This window comes from Nesoenas mayeri, assembly GCF_963082525.1.
Source record: "Nesoenas mayeri genome assembly, chromosome: 29".
Taxonomy (NCBI): domain Eukaryota; kingdom Metazoa; phylum Chordata; class Aves; order Columbiformes; family Columbidae; genus Nesoenas; species Nesoenas mayeri.
Window position 1 is genome coordinate 932,728 of NC_137561.1, and position 24,974 is coordinate 957,701.

The following is a 24,974-nucleotide window of genomic DNA, read 5'->3' on the forward strand; positions in this document are numbered from 1 at the left end:
AGCTGATCAAATGGAGCTTCAGTCAAGGGAGAGTCCAGACCTTGTGAATATCTGGTGTTCGCCCATCAGAAAAGTCTAAGTTTTGACAAGAAGAAATGAGGAGTTCTCAGTGACCCTGAGGAGAAGGGCCTGGGCACTACAAGGTCCCCACAGCAGCCCGTGGTGCACGCTCACCATGAACAAGGCAGCTGCACACAGGGCTGCATGAGGAGGAGCGTGGGGACCCAGACACCTGCAGTTCTCATCCCATTCGGTTCAGCACTGGTGTGACCCACACACACGGGTGTGTGCCAGTGTGCGGCTTCCCAGTCTGGAGCAGCAGGGAGGAACTGCAGAGTGCAGGGCTGTGCCAAGGCAGGTTCAGCACCTTGTGCACATGGTGTGGGGTGCTGAGGGACCTGGGCTGCTTTGGCCCAGCAGCGCTGGGGAGGCTGCCGCAGTGCAGGAGTAGCCTGAGAGTGCTTGAAGGGCGGTTTCAGAGGTGGTGGAGGTTTCTGCATAGTGGGAAAGAGCATGAGAAAGAAATAATGGCCAAAGGGCAGCTGGGGAGGTCCAGGCTGGCCATGAGCAGAAAGGAATGTGATGGAAGGGCAGTGCTGTGGTGGAGCAGCTCAGCAGAGGGAGTCTGCATCAGCCCAAGGCTTTGTGCTTCAAGGAGCAGCTGGGGAGGATGGAGAGATCTCAGCAAAGGAAGGAAGATGCTCAGACAGGAGCAAGGTGGGGCAGCAGGGGGGATGTCTGCAGCCTGCAGGGACAGAGGTGCAGGCGATGCCACAGCACAGGACAGGCTGTCGTGGAGATGATCACGGGATGGAAAGAGGCTGAAAGCCCCACCAGACATGAGCTCCTTCTCCCCTTGGCTGTGGCTGTTGTCTGCACCTCTGATGGCTGTGAGGAGACACCTTGTCCTTGCAGCACAGGGGCCTCATGGCCTCCTTGTCCCCAGCCAGGAACCTGGGAGGGGTGGGACCATAGTCCTGCCCTTGGCCTTGCACAGCCCCACATCACACTGTCCCAGGAAGGTCCCTGGGCAACGTGGGAGGGACAGGATCTGACTTCCCATGCTACAAGGTCAGGGCTTGTCTTCTGGTTAAAGAAACACAACCAGGTTTCCTCAGCATCAGAGACATCTTTACTTTGCTTTTCCTGACCTCCAATTTTCTGCTCTAAACAAACCTGGATATTGTTTCTCAGTAGGTTCCCTCAGTGGGACCCATTAACAGTACAAGGAACTTTGGAGTTTGAATCTAACTTTGACTTCTTGAGAAGTTTCATCACCTTCCTCCAGGGTCTGAGGTCCATGGACTCAGCACCAAACTCACCAGAGGGGTCATTAAAGCGCCTTGGGCTGCTCCTGTGCTGGTGAGCTGGGCTGGGCTCCTGGGACACAGGGAGCTCATGGCAGCGGCAGCGCTGCAGAGAGACAGCTCTGCCCAGGAGCAGCTCCTCTGCACACGCAGCAGGGCTGAGGGCTCTGCCTGGGGATCTCAGCAGACGAGCAAGGCAGAGAGAGATTAAAGGTGCTCAGGACTGGAGGATGACTGAGAGCTCACTGGAGGAGAAACCTTTGCAGCCCTTGCCATGGTAAGTCTCTGGTGCAGGGCAGTGCAGCTGTAGCTCCTGGAGGCATCTCCTGAAACTGGCACAGGCACAGCTTGTGGGATCTGTAAGGACAAGGCTCTTGTCAGGCCATGTTGAACAGCTGTGAAGCCGGGGGAGCACCCAGGGGTGCCCAGGGCTGTCCTGCAGAGCAGGGTCCCTGCACCCCAGGGCTGTGCCGGGCAGGGACTCTGCCGCCTGCCAGGGTCAGCGCTCAGCCTGCCCGGGAGATCCCATGGCAGCAGCTGTGGGGGGAAGGAGCGACCCCCGGCAGGGCAGGCAGGGAGCCTGTGGGGTTGAAGGGGGCTGTGTGGGTCAGGGCTGCTCAGAGCTCCAGATCCCCCCACAGACATGGCAGAGGGTCCTTCTGAACAACTACATCGGGACAGGAACAGCTTGCAGGTAAAGAGTCTGTGCTTTCAGTTTTCCACTCTTGGTTTGCTGGGTGTGCAGTGGGAGATGGGGATTTATTTGTCTCTTTGGAGAAAACACTGAGACCTCAGTTCTCGTTAGGACGTGTGTGAGCTGCTCCTGAGCCCCTGCACACACAGAGCTGCCCCTGGGCAGTGCCAGGAGGTGTGAGCAGGACAGAGCTGAGCACACAGCAGGTGGGACGGGGTCTGTGGGCAGTAAGAGGTAACGATTTCCAGAAATGCTGGGGACAGAACTTAAAAACCTCTCTCACATCCTCTCCAGCGCAGATACATTTCCCAGTGCAACCCCTGGTCTCCTCTCCTCCCCAGCAGACCCTCTGCCTCAAAGCCATGGGGTCCAGCTCACGAGTCTCCACCTCAGCAGCTGGACCTCCAGGTGAAGGGTTCCTGAAACATGGTACTCAAATAAGGTGCTACAAGTACTTGCTCTACAGTGTCATTATGTGAGTGGCAGCCGCACAGCCGGGTCAGGAGAAGGTTCCACAACATGCCCGTCGGCCTTTCTGTCCTTGCTTTATTTTCTGATACCACTGCAGTGTCCTTCCCTGTTTCTCCACCTGTCCCTGGTGCTCTTGCTCTCTGGGGTTGGTGGACGAGTGTCAGTCACTTCTTGTTCTGACATCAACTCAAGGAGTCTTGCCCCAGAGGTGTGTTCATGGAAACCAGATGCCCAAGCTGTCTTTTAAGCTGTGATAAACTTTCTTTCTCACCTGGTAGAAAGAGAGAATGAGCAGAAACATCCCTCCATCAGGGAGGGGATTTTCCATGAGATACAGCCTGTTTATTTTCCACAGAGAAGTCTCCCCTAACTTGTCACTGTCTTTTCCTCCTTGTACAGGTCCTCATGCCCACAGGCAGCCAATGTCCAACAGCAGCTCCATCACCCAGTTCCTCCTCCTGCCGTTCACAGACACACGGGAGCTGCAGCTCTTGCACTTCTGGCTCTTCCTGGGCATCTACCTGGCTGCCCTCCTGGGCAACGGCCTCATCATCACCACCATAGCCTGGGACCAGCACCTGCACATCCCCATGTACTTCTTCCTGCTCAACCTCGCCCTCTTGGACCTGGGCTCCATCTCCACCATTGTTCCCAAGTCCATGGCCAATTCTGTGTGGGACAGCAGGACCATCTCCTTTTTGGGATGTGCTACACAAGTCTTTATGTTTTTCTTTTTCATTTCAACAGAGTATTTTCTTCTCACCATCATGTCGTACGACCGCTACGTTGCCATCTGCAAACCCCTGCACTACGGGACCCTCCTGGGCAGCAGAGCTTGTGTCCACATGGCAGCAGCTGCCTGGGCCACTGAGTTTCTCAATGCTCTGCTGCACACGGCCAATACATTTTCACTGCCCCTGTGCAAGGGCAATGCCCTGGGCCAGTTCTTCTGTGAAATCCCCCACATCCTCAAGCTCTCCTGCTCACACTCCTACCTCAGGGAACTTGGGCTTCTTGTGGCTGTTTTATTAGTAGCATTTCTGTGTTTTGTGTTCATTGTGGTGTCCTATGTGCAGATCTTGAGGGCCGTGCTGAGGATCCCCTCTGAGCAGGGATGGCACAAAGCCTTTTCCACCTGCCTCCCTCACCTGGCCATGGTCTCTCTGTTCGTCAGCACTGGCATGTTTGCCCACCTAAAGCACCCATCCATTTCCTCCCCATGCCTGGACCTGGTGATGTCTATTCTGTACTCAGTGGTGCCTCCAGCAGTGAACCCCCTCATCTATAGCATGAGGAACCAGGAGCTCAAGGATGCCCTGTGCAAACTCATATCTTATTGTTTTGTAAAGCAATAATCCACCCATCTGCTTCTACATAGGTGTTTCAATGTAGCTAATCATAGGTCCAGCCTGTCATCTGGATTTTTTGTTGTTATTATTTGTTTTCTTATTGTGATAATGTTGTCATCCCCTTTCTAATTCACTATTGGCTTTTCTTTTATAACTCTTGGCTCTGTAAAGGAGGAGCCGTGCTCTCCTTGTCTCTAAACAAAATAAAAGGCTCTTTAGTGACTTTTTTATCACTATATCCTTCCTGCAAGCACATTTTAGAGCTCCAGGGATGGTTCTCGTGTTCATGAGAGGAAGGTAAAAGAGTCCATCCTGGCAGCCCTGCCAGGGAGCAGCAGCGCTTGTTCTTCCAGAGCTGTTCTGGTTCCACTCCACACTCTCCTTCTCATCCCTGGTGTTGGTGCAAGGCCTGAGTGCTCTGGCAGCTTGGTCACCGTCCTGCTGTGTGTCAGTGCTGTGGGCGCAGGCAGGGACAGGCAATGGGCACTGCTGTGACAGAGCTGGCCTCACAACAGCCTTTCCAGATAGAAATGTGATCTCCAGTTGGCAGGGCCTGAAGGTTTAGATCTTCTTACAAAGATTTTCTCGATAACATTTTCAAGCAAGTGACCCACAGATTAAACACCATTGTACATCTGAACAGTGTGTGTGTGCAGGGCTGGCACACAGCAGTGTCCTCTCACAGCCAGGCTCCTGCCAGAGACCTGCAGGACCAGCAGAGCAGGGCTGGGCTGTGCCCCTGAGCACTGGACACCCCATGGAAGGAGCCCCAGGTCAATCACCATGGACTGGCCCCTCACAACCACCATTTCCAGCTCTGGCCTCTCACCCACAGAGGCTGTTTTCTCTCCATGTATGGACACTCAATGAATAGTTCAGCAGTCCATGTTTGCCTTGTATAGATGAGATGTGAGCACGCACATCATGTACGTGAGGTGACATGGACCTGAGTGAGCACAAACACCATCAACTATTCCTTTCCATTCCATTAAGGCCTGTGGCACAGACGAGGTCTTGAGGTCACTTCATATTGGGAGGAACAACCTATGGGAAATCACTTGAATGCTGCACTGGGTTGTGCTTCCTTGAACTGAGCTCCCTGTGTCCATTTCTCGTGACGTAGGACATCTCAGATGAGTGCAGAGCAGGTGACACAGCACAGAGATAAGATGTGTCCTGTTCTTTGAGAGTGGCAACAGGAGGCCAGAGGGACACTGTGACTCCTGCCTCTGTGTGTAAAAGGGACAGACTCTGTCTCTGAGCATCCCTGGGTGAACAAGGAGTCCTGAGACCAACTCAGATATGGATGCCTGACAGAACCCTGACATTTCTGTGTGTGACTCCAGGAACAAACCCCACTGGATCAGTGAGATTCATCTCAGCTGCCTTGGACAGGCTCATTGCAAGTGCTCCTGTCTGCTCTGTCACCCTTTCTTGTGATTCCAGATTGTGATTTCAAAAGTGCCATAGAAACCAGAATGGTTCTGGGGTCCTTAGAAAACTCAGACCTCAAACCCATCTTCAAGAAGAGCAGGAATAGGAACTGGGCTAACTACAGGCTGGCCACCCTTCCTCCCTCCCTGGGAAGGGGATGGGACAAGCCTCCTGCAGCCATTTCCAGCAATGTGAGGGACAAGGAAGGGATTGCTGAACCCAAAGGGAAAGAGGAAAGAAAGGCATGTTGTGTGCAGGGCGTTTGCAAGGGTCAGACATGGTCTCCTTCTGGCCAGAGTGGTGCTGATGGGGCTCAAAATGCGGATGCTGGATGGGAAGTTGGCTGAACCTTCAAGCCCAACCAGTGGTACAAAGTCCTGTGTGCAGCCAGTTACTGGTGTCATCCCTCAGTGACCAGCACTTGGACAATGCTGAACATCTTTATTCTCCCCTTCTATGATGTAACAGAGTGAATCTTTAGCGCCTTTGAGGATGATGCAAACCAGGGTGGAAGACTTGAGTAACCTCACCTGGTTCACCCTGAGCAGGGGAGTGAGACAAGATGAGTGAGACAAGGGCTCTCTGCAAACCTGAGTTATTCTGTGATTTGACAGAATTTTTGCCTTGGAGAGGTTTCTGGAGAGACAATAGGTGGAAGAATAGGAAAAAAAAAAAAATAAGGCAGAAGAGATATGAAAGTTGTTAGCAGAAGTACAGCAGTTCCAGTGAGGAGTGCTTTTCACTCATAGTGTTAGTAGAAAATATATGTGACAAATGTGAACAAGGTGAGGAAGCGAGATGGGTGTCTACAGCCTGTGGGAAAGAGGGGCAGAGGTAGGAATGTATAGAACATGCTTCAGTCTGGTCAGGTCCTGGGTGCTAAAAAGGGGGATGGATGGGTGTGGTATTGTGAGGTCAGTTGTGTCTCAGACACTCATAATCCAGGCGGAATCATGTGGCTGTGAAGGGGACAGTGAGGTCAGTTCTGTGTCTGGAGGTGACAGCCCAGCAGCAGGGACATGGCTGGGAAAGAACCTCTGCCCAAGGGCACACAGGTCTTACCCAGGAAGAGAGACGGGTTGTCATGTCCATCCCACCTGAGAACATGACGGGACATGGGCAGCGACATGGTCGTGTCTGTCAGAGAAGCTGAAAGGCCAGCAGCACTCATGGGATTTAGAAGACCATGGTATGGTGTGAGTGGTGCAAGTGCTGTGGTGCAAGAGGTGACCCAGAGGGAGCTGGATCAGCCCATGGTTTGTGTGCCAAAGAGCAGCCGGTGAGGGTGCAGACACAGCAGTGAAGGTGCAGAGATGCTGGGTGAGAGCAGGTGGGAAGCGAGATGGGTGTCTGCAGCCTGCAGGGAAAGAGGGGCAGGGGCAGCAGCGTGTGGAACAGCCTGTGGTGGAGATGGCAAAGGGCGCTGTAAGGCTGGAAGGGACCCACAGAACCCAGGTGTGTGTCCCCTTGGCCAGGGCACTTGTCTCTGCCACTGACCCCAGGAGCAGACATGTTGTCCTCATGGCACTGGGGCCTCGGTGCCTCCTTGCAGCCCCATGGGGAAGCTGGAGGTTGTTGTCCCAGTGTTGTCCTTCCCTGGGCCTTGCACACCCACATCCCACGGTCCCAGGAAGAGCCCTGAGCCGTGTGTGAGGGACAGGATCCCCCTTCCCATTGCCTGGAGCTCATGGCTCCTCCTTTCTGCTGCAGAAAGCAAACCAAGGGGTTTCTGAGCATCAGAGCTGAAGAGAAGACTCAAAGGAGACCTCATGGTGGCTACAGCTTCCTCACAAGGGGAGAAGGAACAGGAAGTTGTGCGGTGGGCAGTGGGACATGAGGACACGAGGAAAAGGTTCTTCCCCCAGAGGTGCTGGACACTGAACAGGCTCCCTAGGGAGGTATCACAGCCCCAACTTGACAGTGTTCAAGAAGAGACTGGACAACGTCCTCAGACACACGGGGTGACCTGTGGGGTGTCCTGTGCAGGGATAGCAGTTGGACTGCGTGATCCTTGTGGGTCCTTCCAACTCAGGAGATTCCTTGATTCTATGAAATACTAGGTCATCATATGCATGTCCACTGTGTGCATGTGGTGAGATGAACCCAAGTGAACACAAATGATATCAACGATTCCTTGGGGTGCCATAAAGGTCAGTGGGACAGAGATGGTGTTCAGGGGTCTCTTCCAACCTGTGTTATTGTAGGATTCCATGAATCTTTTCCTTGGAGATATAAAATGCCCCAGAGTAAATACAGCAGCTCCTCCGAGGAACGTTTCTCCACTCAAACCCTTGATAGGAAATTTATCAGATACATTTGATGAGAGCAGCTCAGTTTGATCTGCTCACACACTGGACCACAAGGAGGGTGATGGTGGGTACGATGCCGTGTGGTCACTGTGTCTCAGGAACTCATTGTCCAGTAGGAACCAATGGGTGTGGAGGGCACTGTGAGGTCACTTCTGCCTCTGCAGGGGATTGGCCAACAGCAGGAACACGGCTGGGAAAGGACTGTGAGGTCACACACACAGACGAGCAATGGGGCCCAATCAACATGGCTTGATGAAAGGCAGGTCCTACTTGACCAGTCTGATCTCCTTCTGTGACAAGGGGACCGCTGAGCAGATGAGGGAAAGTCTGTCGTGGCCAGTGAATCCGCCACACGGGCTGTGGGTGTTGTGTCCTTAGACTGCAGTGAAGCCTTTGACACCGTGTCCCACAGCATCTCCTGGAGAAGCTGCAGCTCGTGGCCTGGATGGTGTATGTGCGATGGGTAAAGAACTGGCTGGAAGGCATTTTAGAGCCATTTGTCCCCTTCCTGTTCACATGGGCATCCTATGAATGCATCACTGCTCTGCCCCAGTGTAGACAGGCACAGGGCCTTCTCCTCCTGGACCTCTCACCAATGCCACTGGTTTCTCCAGCACCCTCATCCTGGACTGTGGGATGCCCAGAACAGCCCTCGCAAGACAGTGTGACAAAGTCTTTTTTCTACACCATCCCCACATCCCTGCTCAATCCCCTCATGTACAGCTCAAGGACCAGAAAGGTTGGGCGCAAGGGGGACATGGAGAAAAATGGTCAGGAAAGCTTTGAGGTGCACAGAGAGCCCATCAACACGTTGTCAAGCTGCTCTCTCTGAACAGGCCCAGAGGACCTGGACAGCATTTGCTGTGTCCCAGAAGCTCGTCTTGCCATGAGGGGCCTCAAACTGACCCCAGGATTCAAGGTGCAGCCTCACCAGTGCCCAGTACAAAGGGATGATCACTTCTCTAGTCCTGCTGAAGCTCTGATTGAATCAAGGCTTGAACACCTTGGTGTGACTCAGTTGGTGACGGGTCGGACTGCAGACTCCTGAGGTCCCTTCAACCTCAGTTCTCTCATGATCCCATTGTGATGTTGGGCTCTGTTTCAGACTGGAGCAGAGCAGGCGATGATGGGGCAGGACCCACCTGTGCTGTAGGTGACCATCTAAACCAACATCCCAGCCAGGGAACCAGCCAACACCTCAGTGTGACTCGCTCTGGGCAACGTGTGAGGAGTCCTGGGCAGGGCAGGTTCAGAGGGCATGGGGCGCTGTGCAAGACACAACGTGATCTTGGCTTCATGCCTGCAGGCATTTACTTGTTTATTTGTTTACTTATTTATTTACTTATTTATTTATTTACTTACTTATTACTTATTTACTTATTTACTTGTTCATTTACTTATTTACTTATTAAAGTCTTTGTAGGGTAGTTTCTTTTCTTTGGAAAGGAAAGAGTTCTCCAGAACTGGGGATGGATTTAGGACACAAATGTCTTCAGCTCCAGGGACACAAACACCTGGTGCCAGTGTAGATGCCCCGGGAACCCCTGCCCAGGCTCCACCTGCACTGCACGGTGCTCTGGTCTCCCCAGGTCCTGTGTGACAGATGCCAATCCCAGGCCAGCAACTCAGGTACCCTGGGCCCTAAAATGGCACTGGCTGTTTATGGTGAGACAGTTGATGACTGATGTCTGCCTGGAAACATCCACTTTTTTGTTGTTGTTTTTTCATTTTGGGATTTTTGTTTGGTTGGTTCGTTGGTTGGTTTGGGTTTTGGTTTTGGGTGTTGTTCTTGGTTGGTTGGTTTGGTTTTTGTTTTGCTTTGGTTTTCTGGGTTTTTTTGTTTATTTTATTTGGTTTGTTATTTTCTTTGATTGGAGATTTTTGTTTAGTTGTTTTTTCAACATATTAAAATTTAAAAGAAAAAAGCCAAAAAGGGAATTATGGGGAAGTTTAGCAAGGGAAGGAGAAGAAATATTGGTCTTCCCCTGTACTTCTATTACCAACACTCTCTGATTTCATCTCCCTCGTCATTCAGGAGTTCCCACCTCTCCTGATTCAATGTCCCTGTCCAAGGACAACTTTCCAGCCCTGTCTGGACGTTTACCCTTCCCAGTACTCTCAGGTTTCTCCTCCACTTGCTCTTTGGTCATTCAGTGGCCTCTCAACTGTCTGGTTTCTGCTTTGAGCTTCAGGGAGTTACAAACTTGCCCCGTTCTTCAGAGCTCTAATTGACATGGCAGTCAACACGTTCATTGTGTTTATTTCTATCCTCTCCTGTCTCTCTGTCTAAAACAGTTCTTGTGTGGGTGTCCCTTGTGGATGCTGGACCTCATCAGATCCACTTACACACACAGCTGAGGAAAGTGTTTTGCTGTTGATTGAACTGTGCAGTGTTTGCACAGGAGAGCAGGTGGAGCTGGTGCACAGGAGCTGCAGCATCTCCTGCAGAGCTCAGTGGAGAAGTCTGATGGAGGAAAAGTGATGCAATCTCTGGTGGCCAATGAGGGACCCTGCAGACTGGGGGTGGGGGTGCGGAGCCAGGTTGTCCATACAGTGTCCAGCCTCAAGGACTGTTCTCCTGCCTGTCCAGATGTCTTCAGGAGACCCTCAGGAACAATGTCCAGTGTAGAATGCTGCTGTCACTTCTTCCATACACTGAAAAATGAGAGAAAATACCCATGAAAGAAAAAGCCCTCCTTTATGAAATCTTCTTTGAAACCTTCATCAGCAAGTGTCCCATTGAAACCTCTACAGTTAGTTCTACAAGTCTGAAAGATGTGAAGGAAATTACAGAAAGAAGCATCGCTCATTAGGGCTTTCTGTGTTGTAATGAGCCCCATGGTGTATTTGGTGCTGAGACCATGAACCTCAGATACCAAGCACAGACTGAGGAATCTGCTCAAGAAGTCCAAGCCAGAAGCAAACTCCAAAGTACCTTGAAGCATTAATGGGCCCCACTGAGGGCTGTTACTGACAAAGCCTCCCAGGGACTCGTTAGAGCAGATAATTGGAGGCAGTGATTGCATCAGGCAAAGGCAAAGTGCAGCAGCTCTGATGCTGAGAAAGCCCTTGTTTTGTCTGATGAAGGACAATGGCCAAGCCTTGAGCCCCTGCCCCTGGAAGGGAGATCCTGTCCCTCACGTGTGGCTCAGGGCTCTTCCTGGGGCTGTGGGGAGTGCGATGCCCAGTGCAGGACAATGGTGTGACACTCCCTGGGGGTGCAAGGAGGCAATGGGGTGCCATGGCCATGACAACCATGTGTCTCCTCTTAGGCCTCGCTGGCAGGGACATCAGCCATAGCCAAGGGAACAAAGACCTTGGCTCTTGCAGGGACATCCAGCCTTGCCAGCGCCCTTGGCCATGTCCACCATGGTCCATCCTGCACTGTCCCAGGCCTGTGGCTGTTTCCCCACAGGCTGCAGACACCCCATGCGCTTCCCCACCTTGTTCTCAGCCCAGTGTGTCCCCACCTGTGCTGCTGTCTCTCCATCCTCACCAGCTGTTCCTGGAAACACAAAGTCATGGCTGATCCTGAGTCCTGAATGACCACAGCACTGCGCTCAGAATGACATTTCTTGATCCTGAGCTCCACTCTGGACCTCCAGAGCTGCAGTGTCTGATGGTTTTCCTTTCTCATGCTGTTTCGCAACAACAACAAAAAAATTAAAAATTGACACCATCTTGGAAAGTGATTTTCAAGATTTCTGAAGCTACTACTGTCCTTTCTTGTCATGGTTTTACCACAGCCACCAACCAAGACCATGAGAGCTGCTCACATCCTGCTCCCAGTCCCCAGGTGGGATAAGGGAGAGAACTGAATGGAAAGGGAGAAACTTGTGGGATTAGAAAAAAAAATAATAAGACAATAAAAATAATAAAAGTAACACCCTACAACAATAATATACTTATACTATTTCTATTTACATAAAGTAAAACATGATACTCAGTGCAATCCCCCATATAACTCCAGTTGTGCTGATCCAGCAAGAGAAAGTACAAGTGCAAAAGGCAGAGAGGCCCAAGGGCCAACTGCAAAACAGCAAAATGTCATAAAACTGAACTAACACTGAACTCCCAATAGAATGGAACTTCCAAACAGAGCTAAGCAAAGCAGCTGGAAAACCAAAACTAATAGGCTGGAAAAGGCACCTCCAGCTTTATACCAAGCATGACGGTAAGGGCAGAGAATAGCTTGTTGATTGACCTGCATGTCAGTCAAGGTGCTGTCCTGTCTGTGCCCCCTCATACCAATTTGCACCTGCAGCTGCACTCCAGAGAAGTCTTTGGTTTCACTGACAATAGCCAAGGTAAATTAAATAGAAATAGATAAATTAAATTAAGAAAATATACTCAGTGCCATCCCCCGTGTAACTCCAGTCACACGGAGCAGCCAGTCCTGCAGAAGGGAGCACCTTGGTCCTGAACAGCCCATCCCAGCCAGAGAGAGCAAAAGGGCAACAGGCAGAAAGGCCCAAAGGCCAACGGCAAAATGGCAGAACGGCAAAAGGCCGAACTGACATCGAACTCCTGACAGGATGAAACTTCTGAATGGAACTGACCAAACCAGCTGGAAAACCCAAAGTAACGGATGTAACAAGCCCTAGAAGCCGTCTCCAGCTTTAGACTGAGCATGGCGCTAATCATGGGGAATATTTCATTGATCAGTTGCATGTCAATTCAGGCGCTGTCCTGTCTGTGTCCCCTCCTGCCAATTTCTATCTGTGTCTGGATGGCCAAAGAAGTCCTTGGTTTCCCTGACAACAGCCAAGATATCAGTGAGTTCTGACATTCCTTTCATAGCAAATGGCAAACACTGTAAAGCTGCTAAAAGACAAATGAACTCTATCCCAAGGAAGAACCAGTGTTATCTCATGATTCTCATAGTCAATCTAAACAAAAGACTGCACTGGCTGTGAAAGAGAGAGGTTCAAAATGCATGGAGAAAATCAACTCAGTTTCAGTAAAACCAGCACGTTTCCTCAGGCTCCCCTGCACCAGGCTAAAGAAGTTTGGGTCTCTCAACAGCTCCACACATGACCCAGACTTTCTCTGGCCACACGACAGCTCCTCCCGTTCCTCCAGAATGGGGAACCTCACACTGGGACACACGGCTCCAGATGTGACCACACCAGTGCTGAGTCACGATGGGCAATAACTGCCCTTGTCTGGGTGGCCACGCTCCTCCCAGTGCAGCCCAATGTGCTCCTGGGCATGTTCCTGCTCAGCACCACTGAGAACTGGCTGAACATCCAGGCTCAGAGGGTTGTGACCAGTGGCACAAAGCCCAGCAGGAGGCACCATGAGGAGCACTGAAGGACACCATATCCCCACCCAAAATCTCCTTCTACAGGTGTCTCTTGGGTCCCTGGAACCACCTCAGTGCCAAGAGGAAGAGCACGGCCTGTATGGGGTGGAGGAGATGGGGTCTGGAATGAGGGTCCAGGGGCAGTTTCTCCTGGTTGTTCATGAAGCAACAAGCTGGGCTGGATATTTGCAGAGAGAAACTCTTCCCAAGGGCCTCCAATGAGCGCGGGGGTGGTCTCCAGTTTCCTGCATGCTGCCTTTTCTGGTGGAGATCAAAGAGGCTGCCAGCCCTTTAGAGGACCCAGGACAGGCCTTGTCCTTCCTCTGGTCACAGCTGGACCCCAGTTCTCCAGCTTGGCCCCAGCTCAGGAGCCTTGTCTAGGGGTGACGCTTGGGGTAAGGTTGACGAGAGGGGTGCATAAGTTTTTCTTAAGGACATGTGATGAGCACCAGGACTGAAGTACCAGAGCAAAAGGACGTGGCTTCTGGGTGAACACTTTCTTCAGTGCAATCCTGACACAGGGTCCCAGACTTGCTTTCCATTCTGCCCTTCACGAGGGATGATGCACTAAGAGATGGCAAGTGGGGGACACCAATCCTTCTCCAGCTACTTCCAGGCCTGGTGAAGCACCAGGACAGCAAGGACTTCGGGCCCTGCACCCTAAACTCTGGGTGTTATCTTGGGTCAGCTGAACACCAGCATTTTTTTCTGCAGAGCAATTTCCAGCCCAGGTCAGCTCCTGTCTGATCTCCCCCATCCCTCCTCTGATCTGCTCTGGTGCTCCTGGCCCCATCCTGTGCTCCCCACAGGGCCCCAACCTGGCACTGATGCTCTGCAGAGCAGGTTGGCTGCAGGACCATGGGGTGACTGCACACTGGTTGTGCTGCTCAGTGAGCGACACAGATGCAACTGGCTGGGCTGCACTGTCATTGAGCTCTTTCCTGGGGGTCTAAAGCTCTGGAATGGGTATAGAGCATTTCTTGGTACTCATTGGATTTTCCGCTCGTTTCTGTTCAGCAACGCCTTCTTTGTCCTTCAGGTTCCCGGAAACTGGTGCAGGAAGGCGCTGCCTATCCCCTTCTCAGGGACAGAGGTAGGCTGACCAGCCCTGAATTCTTCAAATCCTCCTTCAGGCGTTTCTTAAAGATGGGCTTGACATCTTCCTTTCCTGAGGACCTCAGAACTTGACTCTGATTCTGCTGTCACTCTTGAAAGCACAATCCAGCATCATGGACGAGGGTGATGGAACAGACAGGAGCACTTTAGATGAGCCGTCCCAGCAGCTGAGATGAATCTCACTGGGCCAGTGGGGATTGTTCCTGGAGTCACACACAGAAATGCCAGGGTTCAGCCGGTCTCAGAAATTCTTATGCACCCAGGGATGTTCAGAGACAGAGTCTGTCCCTTTTACACACAGAGGCAGGAGTCACAGTGTCCCTCTGGCCTCCTGTTGCCACTACCAAAAGGATGGGAAACACCTCAACCCTGTGGTGTGTCACCTGCTCTGCACTCATCTGACATGTCCCACGTCATGAAGAATTGACACAGAGAGCTCAGTTCAGGAAAGCACAACCCAGTGCAGCATTCAGGTGATTTCCCATAGGTTGTTCCTCCCAATATGAAGTGACCTCAGGACCTCGTCTGTGCCACAGGCCTTAATGGAATGGAAAGGAAGAGCTGATGGTGTTTGTGCTCAATCAGGTTCATGTCACCTCACGTACATGATGTGCGTGCTCACATCTCATCTGTACAAAGCAAACATGGATTGCTGAACTATTCATTGATTGTCCATCCACAGAGGGAAGAAAAATGGGGTGTCCAGTGCACAGGGGCACAGCCCAGCCCTGCTCTGCTGGTCCTGCAGGTCTCTGGCAGGAGCCTGGCTGTGAGAGGACACTGCTGTGTGCCAGCCCTGCACACACACACTCTTCAGGTGCACACTGATGTTTCATCTGTGGCACACTATCGTAAACATTTGCTTGAAGATATAAACCATCGTGTATTGCCCTGAGGAGATCACCTTTCTCTGTGGAAAGGCTGTTCTGGGACCAGCTCTGTCACAGCAGTGCCCATTGCCTGTCCCTGCCTGCGCCCACAGCACTGACACACAGCAGGACGGTGACCAAGCTGCCAGAGAACTCAGGCCTTGCACCAGCACCAGGGATGAGAAGGAGAGTGTGGAGTGGAACCAGAACAGCTCTGGAAGAACAAGCACTGCTGCTCCCTGGCAGGGCTGCCAGGCTGGACTCTGTTCTCTCCTCCCACACACACAGGAACCGTCCCTGGAGCTCTAAAAAGGTCTTGCAGCAAGGATATACTGCAAAACAAATCACTACAGGAACCTTTATTTTGTTTAGAGAAAAGGAGAACATGGCTCATCATTTACACAGCCAGTGGTCATAAAAGAAAAGCGGACAGAGCATTACAAAGGGGATAACCATATAATCACAATAAAAAAAAAACAAAACAAAAACAAAAACAAAAACACAACCAACAAAAAACCAAAAAAAACCAAAAAACAGAAATAACAACAGAAAATTCATATGACAGGCTGGACCTGCAATTAGTTACATTAAAATTTTAAGGAGAAGCAGATGGGCAGTTTATTGCTTCAGAAAACTGTAAGATATGAATTTCCAGAGGGCAATCTTGAGCTCCTGGTTCCTCATGCTGTAGATGAGGGGGTTCACTGCTGGAGGAACCACTGAGTACAGAACAGACAGCACCAGATCCAGGGATGGGGAGGAAATGGATGAGGTCTTCAAGTCAGCAAACACGCCAGTGCTGAGGAACAGGGAGAGCACGGCCAGGTGAGGGAGGCAGGTGGAAAAGGCTTTGTGCCGTCCCTGCTCAGAGGGGATCCTCAGCACGGCCCTCAAGATCTGCACATAGGACACCACAATGAACACAAAACACACAAATACTACTAATATACAAACCGCAAGAAGCCCAAGTTCCCTGAGGTAGGAGTGTGAGCAGGAGAGCTTGAGGATGTGGGGGATTTCACAGAAGAACTGGCCCAGGGCATTGCCCTTGCACAGGGGCAGTGAAAATGTATTGGCCGTGTGCAGCAGAGCATTGAGAAACCCAGTGGCCCAGGCAGCTGCTGCCATGTGGACACAAGCTCTGCTGCCCAGGAGGGTCCCGTAGTGCAGGGGTTTGCAGATGGCAACGTAGCGGTCGTAGGACATGATAGTGAGAAAGGAATACTCAGCTGAAACAAAAAAGACAAACAGAAAGACTTGGGCAACACATCCCAAGTATGAGATGGTCCTGGTGTCCCAGAGGGAGTTGTCCATGGATCTGGGGACAGTGGTGGAGATGGAGCCCAGGTCGAGGAGGGCGAGGTTGAGCAGGAAGAAGTACATGGGGGTGTGGAGGTGCTGGTCCCAGGCTATGGTGGTGATGATGAGGCCGTTGCCCAGGAGGGCAGCCAGGTAGATGCCCAGGAAGAGCCAGAAGTGCAAGAGCTGCAGCTCCCGTGTGTCTGTGAAGGGCAGGAGGAGGAACTGGGTGATGGAGCTGCTGTTGGACATTTGCTGCCTGTGGGCATGTGGACCTGTGCAAAGAGGAAAAGGCAGTGACAAGTTAGGGGAGAGTTCTCCCGGGAAAATATCATGTTGTTTCTCATGGAAAACCTTCTCCCTGATGGAGGGATGTTTCAAATCATTCTCTCTTTCTAACAAGTGAGAAAAACAGTTCATCACGGTTTAAAATGGAGCTTGGGCATCTGGTTTCCATGAACATAGCTCTGGGGCAAGACCCCCTGAGTTGATGTCAGAATAAAAACTGACCCACACTGCCACCCCAACCCCAGAGAGCAAGAGCACGAGGGACAAGTGGAGAAACAGGGAAGGACACTGCAGTGCTACCAGAAAGTAAAGCAAGGACAGAAAGGCAGACGGTCATGCTGTGGAACCTTCTCCTGACCCGGCTGTGCTGCTGCCACTCACATGATGACACTGTAGAGCAAGTACTTTTAGCACCTTTTTTGTGTACCATGTTGCAGGAACCCTTCACCTGGAGGTCCAGCTGCTGAGGTGGAGACTCGTGACCTGGACCCCATGACTTTGGGGCAGAGGGTCTGCTGGGGAGGAGACAAGACCAGGGGTTGCACTGGGAAATGTGTCTGCAATGGAGAGTGTGTGAGGGAGGTTCCTGAATCCCTTCCCCAGCATTTCTGGTAGCAGTTAACTCTCCCTGCCCATGTCTGTGCTGCCTGCAGCTGTGTGTCTGTCCCTGGATCTGCTCCCTGTCAGTGTCACAGACCCCGTCCCACCCGCTGTGTGCTCAGCTCTGTCCTGCTCACACCTCCTGGCACTGCCCAGGGGCAGCTCTGTGTGTGCAGGGGCTCAGGAGCAGCTCAGACACGTCCTAACGAGAACTGGTGTCTCAATGTCTTCTCCAAAGCAGAGAAATCAATCCCCATCTCCCACTGCACACCCAGACGAGCAAGAGTAGAAAACTGAAAGCACAGACTCCTTCCCTGGCAGCTGTTGCTGTATTGATGTCATTGTTCAGAAGGACCCTCTGCCATGTCTGTGGGGGGATCTGGAGCTCTGAGCAGCCCTGACCCACACAGCCCCCTTCAAGCCCACAAGCTCCCTGCCTGCCCTGCCGGAGGTGGCTCCTTCCCCCCACAGCTGCTGCCATGGGATCTCCCGGGCAGGCTGAGCGCAGACCCTGGCAGGCGGCAGAGTCCCTGCCCGGCACAGCCCTGGGGTGCAGGGACCCTGCTCTGCAGGACAGCCCTGGGCACCCCTGGGTGCTCACCCGGCTTCACAGCTGTTCAACATGGCCTGACAAGAGCCCCGTCCTTACAGATCCCACAAGCTGTGCCTGTGCCAGTTTCAGGAGATGCCTCCAGGAGCTACAGCTGCACTGCCCTGCACCAGAGACTTACCATGGCAAGGGCTGCAAAGGTTTCTCCTCCAGTGAGCTCTCAGTCACCCTCCAGTCCTGAGCACCTTTAATCTCTCTCTGCCTTGCTCGTTTGCTGAGATCCCCAGGCAGAGCCCTCAGCCCTGCTGCGTGTGCAGAGGAGCTGCTCCTGGGCAGAGCTGTCTCTCTGCAGCGCTGCCGCTGCCATGAGCTCCCTGTGTCCCAGGAGCCCAGCCCAGCTCAGCAGCACAGGAGCAGCACAAGGCACTTTAATGACCCCTCTGGTGGGTTTGGTGCTGAGTCCATGGACCTCAGACCCTGGAGGAAGGTGATGAAACTTCTCAAGAAGTCAAAGTCAGTTTCATACTCCAAAGTTACTTGTAATGTTAATGGGTCCCACTGAGGGAACCTACTGAGAAACGGTCCCAGGGTCTGTTTAGAGCAGAAAATTGGAGGCAGTGATGACAGATCAGGAAAAGCAAAGTAAAGGTCTCTCTGATGATTAGTAAACCTGGACGTGTGTCATTAACCAAAGGGCCAAACCTTGACGCCCCTTTGGAAATCAGATCCTGTCCCTCCCATGTTGCCCAGGGCCCTTCCTGGGACAGTGTGATGTGGGGCTGTGCAAGGCCAAGGGCAGGAACATGGTCCCACACCTCCCAGGTTCCTGGCTGGGGACAAGGAGGCCATGAGGCCCCTGTGCTGCAAGGACAAGGTGTCTCCTCACAGGCATCAGAGGTGCAGACAACAGCCACAGCCAAGGGGAGAAGGAGCTCATGTCTGGTGGGGCTTTCAGCCTCTTTCCATCCCGTGATCATCTCCACGACAGCCTGTCCTGTGCTGTGGCATCCCCTGCACCTCTGTCCCTGCAGGCTGCAGACATCCCCCCTGCTGCCCCACCTTGCTCTTGTCTGAGCATCTTCCTTCCTTTGCTGAGATCTCTCCATCCTCCCCAGCTGCTCCTTGAAGCACAAAGCCTTGGGCTGATGCAGACTCCCTCTGCTGACCTGCTCCACCACAGCACTGCTCTTCCATCACATTCCTTTCTGCTCATGTCCAGCCTGGACCTTCCCAGTTGCTCTTTGGGCCATTATTTCATTCTCATGCTCTTTCCCATTATGCAGAAACCTGCACCACCTCTGAAACCGCCCTTCCAGCACTCTCAGGCTACTCCTGCACTGCTGCAGCCTCCCCAGCGCTGCTGGGCCAAAGCAGCCCAGGTCCCTCAGCACCCCACACCATGTGCACAAGGTGCTGAACCTGCCTTGGCACAGCCCTGCACTCTGCAGTTCCTCCCTGCTGCTCCAGACTGGGAAGCCGCACACTGGCACACACTCGTGTGTGTGGGTCACACCAGTGCTGAACCGAATGGGGTGAGAACTGCAGGTGTCTGGGTCCCCACGCTCCTCCTCATGCAGCCCCGTGTGCAGCTGCCTTGTTCATGGTGAGCGTGCACCACGGGCTGCTGTGGGGACCTTGTAGTGCCCAGGCCCTTCTCCTCAGGGTCACTGCTCAGCGTGTCAGGTCCTGCTCTGTCCTGATCGATGGGGTTGTTGTCCCACTCTGGTACAGAACTGCTCATTTCTCCTTGTAAAAATTCAGAGATTTCTGATGGGCAAACACCAGATATTCACAAGGTCTGGACTCTCCCTGGACTGAATCTCCATTTGCTGAGCTGTTAAAGGTTGCATGCAGGTTGTTTATCCTGATGGGGGTGTATCTCCCAGCATAACAGCATGAGGAGTTATAGGACACTATAAATACCATCTCCTGGAGAAACTGTGGGGTCTGGTGCGTCTGGTGCTCATAATGCCAGAGGTCTGGAGTAAAAGAGAGAGTTTCTGTTCATGTGGGAGAGCAGCAGGAATGTGTGGAGCTCTGCCTGGGGACAGACAATGTCAGCTGAACGTTGAGGAGTCAGCATGAGAGGGCAGAACAACATGGGCAGTGTTGTGGTGACTGGACATCAGCTACAGACTCACTGGTGAGGAAGACGAATGAGATGAGGCCTCCTTCAGACAAATGAAAGAAGCCTCATGTTTCCAGGCCATGTCTTCATGGTAGACCTGAGATATCAGAATATCTACAACGTACCAGCCATCCAGGAGGGTTTGGAGCCCATTAACAACATCTTCCTGACACGGGTGACTGAGGAGTCAGTGGGGTGAGGTGCCCTGTGGGACTTCACACATACAAACCAGAAAGAGTTGGTCAGGATGGAACAGTCAGGGATGGGAAAGTGGAGCTGAGGCTCCTGGGAGATGAGAACAAGGCCAAGAGCAGGATTTCAGGAGAGCAGGATTTGGCCTGCTGAGGGACCTGCTTGGGTCCTGTGGGATATGACCTTGGTGTCTGCAGAGATTTTCTCTCCCATCTCCCCCCTCCTCTCTCTCACCTGCTGTTGTGCAGCGTTTTTTACCCTTTCTCCAATACAATATCCCAGAGGTGCTGCCAGCATCACTGAGTGGCTCAGATTGGGCAAGGAGTGGGTCCATCTTGGAGCAGCTGAAATCAGCTCTGTCTGACATTGGTCAAACTCCTGTTGTCTTCTCAGAGAGGTGACAACTGTAGCACAGCCACAGTCACCCCCAGTTCCAAGACTTTGCCATGTAAGCCCAGTACAGGGTGACAATGTTTTGGCTGTTACAAACTACTTGATCACGGAGCAGAAATGGAAAAAATCTTCTGTCAGCAACTCGAGGAGGAAATCTCCAGTCAATGAGCAGGTTTCTATGGGGAACTGTAATTGCCCTGACATTCACTGGCCAGGCAAAGCTGTAGGTGTCAACAGTCCAGAGGATCTTGGGCCAACTGCTTAACATCTCTGCCTGGTGGGCCAACAGGGGTGCTGATCACCTGGATCTGGAACTGGGAAACAAGGAAGAGCTGGTGAGGGATGTGAACATCAGTGTCCACCTTGGCTGTCGTGACCAGGACACAGTGGGGTCCCAGGCACCAGCGGGGAGGAAGGAAGGCCAGCAGCAGAGCACAGGCTGGTGGAATCCAGAAGAGAAGACTTTGACAGACTCGGGGCTAATGGGCAAAGTGGTGACATGGAAGTAGATCTGAAGGGTGAAGGAGCTCAGGAAATCTGATAATCCTTACAGGGTAGGCTGCTCCAAGCACAAGAATGATCCCTCCAAGTACCCATGAACAGAAGCATTTATCTCATGAGGCTGCTCATCTGCACTGATGGAGCTGGAGGGCAAAAGGCAGCACACAGGAGGTGGAAGCAGGGGAAGCTGCAAAGGAGGAATTTAGAAACCTTATCCATGGATGTGGGGATGATGACAAAGCTGCCCTGGACTTGATCCCTGCACAGGAAGGGCAGCAAGATGAGCTGACAGAGCTTCACTTGCAGTAAGAGAATAGACAGGGTGAACGTGGGCCTGCTGCTGAACTTCATAAGAGTAGAATCAGAAAGGACTGAGGTTCTTCATGGCTTCTTTGCCTCCATCTTCACCAGCAAGGTCTCCTGGGACTTTGTTCCTGAAGGCAAGAGTCTGGAGAACACCCAGCAGTGGATGGGGCTCAAGTCAGGGGTGACGTGAGCAAACTCAGACACCGTTACAGAACAGGAGATGGGTCACTTGACCAGGTGAGCTTTCCTGTCCATAACAGCCCTTTATGACCATGTTTCACTAAATGGTTGTGTTTGTATGATCATTTGTGCAGAAAGGGCAGTCACAGGACAGCACCCAATATGTCAAAACTGATGCCCAGTGAAATGCCGTAAAGCCCCAATGAGTTCCCCTGTGTCTGTGTCTCTCCTGGAAGGAGTCTGTCCCGAGAAGGGGATCCAGCTCCTGCCACTCTCTGCAGAGGCACATGAGCAGTGTCCATCACCTGGGGACACAAAGGGTGACGTTTGCCACACCACCCTTCATCTGAACCACTTAGATGTGTGCTTTTGGATGAGGTATGGAGCTTTATAGTGCAAATACCTATTTAATTGTCATTGCCAGAGGGGCTACCACTGATGCAGAGTACTATTTTACAGATCTGTAAATATAAGCATATACAACTGACATTCCTAGACAAATTACACAAACACTTGAAGGATTATTCATGCCTTTTAACATGATTATGCACAAAAGGCCCACCAGCTTTACATCTCAGGAAATGGGATCCAGAGTCCAAGGGCAGGATGGTTTGGGCTCTATGCTGGGATCTGGAAACTGAAACGTGCTCCCATCTCCCAGCCCCCTGCCCTCCTCAGTGAGGGTGTGAGACATTCTGCCAGCGAGGGCTGAACTCACAGCCATGACCAGTATCTTATGTCCAACTGCAGCCAATGGTGTCCTACCAGCTCAGGATTGGAGCTTCCATTGCTGGAGGTGTTTAAAAGACATGAAGATGTGGTGCTTTGGGGCATGGTTTAGTGGTGGACTTGTCAGTGTTTGATTTATGGTTGGACTCCGCGTTCTCTTTTCCAGCCTAAATGATTCTATGATTCTATGATTGGGTTGAAACCATTTCAGTTCCATCACCTCCAGGTTCCCTCAGAGGCGGCTGTTGTGTGGCACAACTGTCCTGGCTCTCCAGGCAGGTTGGGCACTGGGTTGGTGTCTGCATTGGCAGTTTTCCCCTTCCTGGGGTAAAAGGCTGTTGAGCAGAGACAGTTGCAGAGATTTGGGTCACAGGGGTTTGCAGCAATCCTGTCAAACTCTGAGCAGGATGAGCTTTGGAGCTCAGGAAAAATGGAGATGCTCTGAAGGATGTTTGTGAACAGTGGTGTTGTCACTCATAACAGTAACAGGGAACTCCTCATTCTCACTGATGATCATGATGATTTAAATCTCTTTAATTTCAGTCCTAACAGTCATTCTTGGTTTTCCACGCATCTACTACACTTCAGCAGTTGTGTCTTGAAAGGATTTCTTAGAATGCTTTTTCTCTCACTTCTTTTTTTGTTTTAATCATTTAAAGAGTACACCTCTTGGACAGAATTACCCCCAAATTGTACTTCTTTCATTATTTTTCTACCTTTTAATTATTTGTTATGTGGTGTGATGTGGAGTTTGCATAGGAGAATAGTTTCTTTTTGAGACAAAGGCAGCCAAGGAACAGATCCCAGGACAGTGCAAAGGCCCAAAGGAAGCCAGAATCTGTATGTGTGTGCACTGTCACACACTGTCACCTGCATTTCCAGTCTCTGCAGTCCCAACAGTGCCGCAGAGTCTGGAGTTCTGAGTTCCCTCATCTGCCCTGTGTGACACGTGTAAAATGGAACTACCCCAGTCCAATGGCTGGTTTTGATTCTCTTCAGAGCCTGAAGCACCACATGGGTCAGGAGACAAGCCAGGATACCCAACCAGGACTCACATACCCTTCACGTAGATTTTAGGTGTTCCCTGGCATCTCAGCAGACATGTCACGCTGATATCTGGGTGCAAGGAGCTGGTCAAGAGCCTCGTTTTCATTTCTATAATGATGGATTTGTGTCTGGCTGATGTGCAGACTCTGTGCATGGATGCTGACATCTCTTGAGCAACCTGCTCTGAAAGGGTTAACAACATGGGCTGTTCTTTCTGGAGAAGCATTAGGACAGCAAAAAAGAAGATCTTGGCTCAGGGCAAAAGAAAAAGGATGGAAAATATGTGGTAAGGACTGTTTGGGGGCACTTGTAAAGCAGCCCTGCACCTCATGTGAATTACTTCTGTGGTTTGGGAGAACTTGAGAGCTGTCCCTAATTTGAAAACATGAAGGGGAAGGAAGGACAGCGTCATTCAGGCTGGATGGGACATCAGGAGGTGTCTTGACCAACCTCCTGCTCACAGCAGGGTCAGACCAGATCCCTCAATGCTTTATCCAAACACATCTTGGGCACTTTCTGGGACAGAGTGAGTGCGCACTCCTGGGAAACAGCTTCCTGTGCTGGACTGTCCTCATGACTGGGAAGTTTCTCCCTTTTTACAGCACCTTTCCAAGCCCAAACATCCAGATTGTTTTTACCCATGTACTTACACACTGACACAGACCAGAATTTACTTCCTTGGGCACAAGAATATTGTGGGGGATGATGCTGAATGTCTTGCTGACTTCCAGGTAACAGACCACCACTGGTAACAGACCATTAATGTTGTCCCCACATCCAGATGAGATGAGTGGGATGAGTGGCCTCCAACTGTGGAGAGTGGCCTCACTGTGACATCGTCCTGCTGTCCCAGCTCCTGGGATGCTGCCCCTGCTGTCCCATAGACTGGAGAGGATTTTTTAGTTCCAGTGACCCCTGACTTGATCCACATCCAATGCTGGTTGTTCTGACTCCAGTCACAGAAGCCTGGGAGACCTTGCTGGTGAAGAGGGAGAAGGAGAGGACACAGGGATTCTCATCTCTTACTATATTCATCAGTGTCCACACAGTGTCTTTGTTTCTCCTTTAACTGTTCCTGCAGTAGTAACAGCTCATTATGGGCCCTTGAATTGCCTTCCAGGTCTGGACTGAGTTCTGATCTGGGCTGTTGCTGTGCTTGGAGGCTGCTGTCCTTGAGACCAGATGAACTCACTCCTGCCACCCTGCCTGGCAGTTCATTCCATCCGTGTCACAGCTCTGTCTGCAGCACTGACAGCTCCAGCTCCCCAGTCAGGTCCCTGGCTGAGGACATGGCCTCACATCTGGGCTGAGCCACCCCAGCTGTGGCACCAGCCCAGCTCTGACCTGCCAGAAGAAACCTGGTACCAAGTGTCCAAGAGCCCATGTGTGCAAAGGCTTTGAATCAGAGCACAGACATGACATGGCCAGAGACTGATGAATGTCTCTCTAGACCTGGGAGTATAAAAGCAGAATAAAATGCCTGAACTCATTCAACTGAAGATATTCCTCCCCCAGGTTAGAGAAATTAGATAATTTGCCGTAACATTCCTGGTGTCCTGTCTAATGATGGGACAAGAAAAGATGATTCTCATACCAGTTAATTTTTAAAAATGAAAAATACAATACTGGAAAGTAATGTCTCTTCAGAGGAGAGAGAATCAACATCACTGATTACTTCAACTTCAAAGTTGTGCCCCTGAAGCCCCAGGGACACCTGGAGGAGCCCAGAGGGGACAGAGAAAGGGACATCACGGGCTGCTCCTGTGCTGCTGAGCTGGGCTGGGCTCCTGGGACACAGGGAGCTCATGGCAGCGGCAGCGCTGCAGAGAGACAGCTCTGCCCAGGAGCAGCTCCTCTGCACACGCAGCAGGGCTGAGGGCTCTGCCTGCAGCACCGAGGGCACAGGA

At 51.8% G+C, this 24,974-nt stretch overlaps 1 protein-coding gene across 1 annotated transcript; it reads right to left on the minus strand.

The window, feature by feature from the left end:
• Positions 1-15,029: 15,029 nt before the first annotated feature.
• On the minus strand, positions 15,030-16,405 carry LOC308050593 (olfactory receptor 14J1-like; the record flags this gene model as incomplete). Its single annotated transcript, XM_080360755.1, has 1 exon — positions 15,030-16,405. The coding sequence occupies one exon, from the start codon at positions 16,403-16,405 to the stop codon at positions 15,473-15,475; it is 933 nt and encodes a 310-aa protein (XP_080216881.1). The 3' UTR covers positions 15,030-15,472.
• Between the last annotated feature and the right edge of the window lie 8,569 nt (positions 16,406-24,974).